Source organism: Sipha flava, unplaced genomic scaffold (genome assembly GCF_003268045.1).
Source record: "Sipha flava isolate LNK unplaced genomic scaffold, YSA_version1 18829_pilon_pilon, whole genome shotgun sequence".
Taxonomy (NCBI): Eukaryota; Metazoa; Arthropoda; class Insecta; order Hemiptera; family Aphididae; genus Sipha; species Sipha flava.
In genome coordinates, this window is record NW_020272449.1 from 1 (window position 1) to 4694 (window position 4694).

A 4694-nucleotide genomic window follows, 5' to 3' on the forward strand; every position below is an offset into this window, starting at 1 on the left:
TCTCGATGGAAAACAATGTAAGTATTCAATCAATATTTTATGTTGCTGTCAAATAGTTGCACTCTACTTACGTTATATATTCCGACTGTTTTTGCACTTATCGATCCCGCTTTCCGTGTGCGGGTTGTATTTTCAGCAGAACGATGTCCGGGTTTTCATACCCGAGGAATCGTGGTGTCCACTTGGGGACGAGTTAACGAGTCGGGAAGAGGAGTTTTTTGAATTGGTGGAGATGTGCGATCTGTCGGGAGTCGAAAAGTTCTTAGCCGACAATCGGGTGAATATTAACATGAAAAACTACCAAGGAATTACACCGTTGCACCTGGCCATAAAGAACGATTGCGAACCGCTAGTCGATTTGTTTTTACGTCAAAGAGGCAAGTTTCATAATATTATTGTTTACATTTAAACCTGTTGTACTACTAGGCACTTGTAGTTCATTCACGTTGAAACGAGTAGGGTGTAGTCAACGGGAAGGAGTTTTTCGTCTGATGACGAATCATGACGGTCATGCTCATCCATAAAATTTTAAATTCGTCTAGCCGGAGAAAAATCATAACAAACATATCATTCATAACCACTCAAAAAACATCTAAAAAAATTGACTATTCTTTCCTCCTTTTTACTTGTCTCATTGGGTAGATTCTATCATTTTTTATTCCATATCCTTCGTTCAATTATGTATTGAATTCTTCTAGCTTTCTTCTTATGCCATTTGCTTACACGCAAAAATAAGAATTAAATTATGGTATGGTTTAAAATCATATTATTCCGAGATAAAACAGCTTCAGTTGCTGTTATATTATCAAGTTTTAGTTATTCCGCGGTAATTCCAAATGTCTAACACACACACACACACGCGCGCGGCGTAAGACATTTATTCTAAAAATTCTTAAAATTCGCACGAACGAATCATATGGATATTACACCGAGATTTTCTATTTTTACCTGCAACGACTTAACGAATCGATGTGTTTTCCCGCAGACCTTCAGATCGGCGACTCGGTGCTGTTCGCCATAACAAACGACTCCCTTGGACTGTTGGTCAAGCTGTTGGACTACGCGGAGAACCGAATCGGTAGCAATGACGTGGCAAGTGTTTTCGACGAGTCCGAAGAGTTCCCGCCGTGTATGAAACCACTGCTGTTGGCTGCGCTGTGCGGCCGATACGAGACCGTTGACTTTTTGCTGAACCGCGGCCACAAGTTGCAGCGGCCGCACCCGCCGCAGTGCACGTGCGAGGAACGGTGCGTGAACATAGACAACGTGGTGGCAGACGGTATCGAGACGCTTAACACGTACCGGGCGCTCATCAGCCCCACGTACCTGTGCCGCACGTCGGCCGCCGACCCGATCTTGGCGTGCTTCAGGCTGCACGACGAGCTGTTGGAGCGAGGCAAGTACGAGCAGGTGTACGAGACCGTGTACACGTCCATGGCGATGCAGGTAAGCATTTATCGTGAGATTGTCGAAGATGGGTGGAATCCTTGAAAAATCAATAAGTACAAGAACTTTGGAGACAAGGGTTTTCACGTTTACTAAAATGCTGCACATATAGGTTGCATTACGTTCGTGTTGTACCAATTTATTTATTTATTTAATTTTTTTTGGTACGGGGCAGGTGAGACTGTTCGCGGTCAATATGATTGTGAACTGCAGAACGTCCGATGAAGTGAACGTGCTGCTGCAGAACCGGGACGGATGCGAGTTTAGAGGCCCGTTCCCATATCCGAGACTGATCACGGCCATAGACCACAAACAGAAGGAGTTTGTGGGACACATCAATGTGCAGCAACTGCTCGAGTCCGCTTGGATCGGCCACTGGATCGAGTGGAAGTCGTACTCGACATTCCGGAAGTGCGCGTACCTTGCGTGGCGGCTGCTCGTGCTGCCGTTGACAGTGCTTCTGGCCGTCCTGGCACCGTCCACGAGTATGAGCCGCGACAGCCGGTTGCCGATCAAGCGCATGTTCGATAGCGTGGCCGCGTACTCGGTGTTCCTGGTACTGTTGTTCGTACATTCGAACGCGGACAAGTTCGATGCGTGCCGCGGCATGCCGAACTCTGTGCCGTGGGCGCTCGTGGGTTTGTTCGTGGCCGGTCACGTGGTAGAAAAAATCAAGTTGCGGCTGCTGCAGGGCCCGCAACGATACTTCAGAGATTTATGGAACGTGTTCGACACGGTCGAGCTGACGTTGTTCACCGTGGCGTACGTGGCATGGGCCGTGGCCGGTTTCCAGTCCTATTGGGTAAACGATGACCTGGACCGTAAATACTGGCACTGGGCCGATCCGCAGCTGGTGGCCGAAGGCCTATTCGCCGTTGCCACGGTCATGGCGCACCTACGGCTGCTGTTCCTGTGTCAGCTTAACTATTACGTCGGCCCGATGCAGGTATCGCTGGGTAAGGTGCTTAACGATTTCGGCAGATTCACCACGTTCCTGGTCATCATCATGGTGGCCTTCACCTGCGGCCTGGGAACGTTGTACGGCCCGTACGCGGGCATGGTGCGCAAGGATCCGGAATCGGGAAAGGTGACGCGGCAGGAGGATTCATTCGTCAGCGTAGCCAACACGTTCAAGACGTTGTTCTGGGGAATTTTCTGTATGACGTCTCTGGAGGCTCCCAACGTGGTGGTGGGCAGTACCTCGGCCGGCCGTGATGACATGGACGTGCAGAGCCACGATTTCACGCAGCTAGTGGGTTACGGGCTGTTTGCCGCTTTCGAAGTGATGATGGTTATCGTCATGTTGAACATGCTCATCGCCAGTATGTCGGACACTTTCGAGCGGGTGGCCGACAACGCCGAGTACGAGTGGCTGTTCGGCCGCACCAAGGTGTACGTAAACTACATGTTGCTGGACGATCTGCCGCCACCGTTCAACTTGTTGCCCACCACGACCCAATTCATGCGCGTCATGCGACGTCTGTTCTCCAGCTCGGCTGCTTACAAGAGAATTCGCGATGACGTGGTGGACGACATCAACGATGTCCACCGCCGTCAGTCACAGTACCGTGCGCTTATGACCGAGCTGATCAAACGTTATTTCATACGCACTACGCAAATCGACCGATTCGAATGATTTATTACTCCGCAATTTCGTTTTTTCACGCAGTGTGATTTGTTTCAAATGTGTTTTCATATGTGTGTTCGAACGGACTAACGAAACATCATGTTTTTCTTGTGTTAAAATATTATTTCATGCACCGTATTACCTAGTTAGAAAATGGATTCAAAAATCTCTTCAGATCTATCAATTTTCGACTTTATCTGTAGTTTAATGCATTGATCGATAATTATTTAGGTACCTATTGAGTATCGATGACAACACTTTCCATTGATCAATTATTAATCAATATAAATATAATGTTAATGAATACGTTGAATAAAATAAATAATATTGTACCTATAACATCCTAAGTTCCTGGTGTTAATCGTATTATGTAATAATACAGTATACCTATAATACTTATGCTGTTTAGATCGATATTGGTACTGTTATAAATATTTATTTTATCTGCCAAAATCAAAATCAATGGCCCTTATATAAAATGGCTCGGTCGATGATCGCCACAATACCACTCGAGTCAATCCACTTCTGGCTGCAGTATCCGAGAATTCAGTAGTATAAACTTTGGGGTCGCACTTGTAACCGCTGAAAATATAACAGGGTGGCCAGAGAATTTTTTTGCGGCCCTAAAATATTATATGTACAATTTTAATAAAATAAAAATATATTTAATTTAAAAACTGAAAAACTTGCGATCTATCCCGCCATAGAACCCACCGGAGCGCCTTGTGACGGCCCCGCGAATGGAGTATCACCAACCTGCAGCCGAGACTAGAAAGCTGGAGCTCACAGAATTTCATTTTTATTTACTTAAAAAGTAGACATATTATCAAAAAAAGAAATCACAACGCGACTGTATACAAAAGTGGCAAAATAATAACATTTTATAACCTCCTTGTAGGGGTCGCCAATAATAGTGACGGACAATTATAAATACAAAACATAAGAAAAGACTCAGAAACGGATATAGATAACCTAGGTATTGGTAAAGAAAATTGAAAAAAAATAAATATAAACCAAGAACATTATAGATATAAAATCATATTATCACGGTACGGACGACATGTGTGTGCCACACCCGAGTCCGTCCGTATAGTTTGCCCATCGGTGATTTCGCCATGGGAGAGATTCAGGTGGACTCTTTTCCATGATAGGGAGGCAAAATATCTTCTCCACAACTTGTGTCCTTCGGTGATTAAAAATAATAAAATGAAAATGGATAGTTGTGTTCTCTTCAGCGATCGGGATCGGAGTGGCAACCTCGACCGAAACCAATACCTCGTCGCTTTCGGGGAGAAAAGATGCAATATTAATAATATAATAATAAATTAATTTATATTTTAAATTTAAATGTTTAAATTCATGCTGATTTATTGCAGCTTTATCATAATTATATTTTGTAATAAAATAATAAAATAAAACAATAATTAGTAATTAGGTAATATTAGTAAATTAATATATAAATAAATAGTTTATAAAAAGAAAAAATAAACAAATTAATGTGTAGCCTGAATTATTACCTCACCTACATTTAAAATATTATTAAAGTTTTTATTTATTTCATTGTGTATTTTTAACTCTTCTAAAACTGAATTAATGTAAATATTATTTTGGGTATTTAATA

The 4694-nt window shown here is 43.3% G+C and overlaps 1 protein-coding gene across 1 annotated transcript; it reads left to right on the plus strand.

The window, feature by feature from the left end:
- Positions 1 to 22: 22 nt before the first annotated feature.
- On the plus strand, positions 23 to 3632 carry LOC112681234 (short transient receptor potential channel 4-like). The gene is made up of 3 exons (XM_025551499.1): positions 23 to 377; positions 986 to 1446; positions 1622 to 3632. The coding sequence occupies exons 1-3, from the start codon at positions 233 to 235 to the stop codon at positions 3080 to 3082; spliced, it is 2067 nt and encodes a 688-aa protein (XP_025407284.1). The 5' UTR covers positions 23 to 232; the 3' UTR covers positions 3083 to 3632.
- Positions 3633 to 4694: the final 1062 nt, after the last annotated feature.

Coding starts and splice junctions, on each gene's coding strand:
- LOC112681234 (XM_025551499.1), top strand. CDS start 233: ATGTGCGATCTGTCGGGAGTCGAAAAGTTCTTAGCCGACAATCGGGTG. Junction 378..985: donor TTTGTTTTTACGTCAAAGAG/GCAAGTTTCATA, acceptor GTTTTCCCGCAG/ACCTTCAGATCGGCGACTCG. Junction 1,447..1,621: donor ACACGTCCATGGCGATGCAG/GTAAGCATTTAT, acceptor GGTACGGGGCAG/GTGAGACTGTTCGCGGTCAA.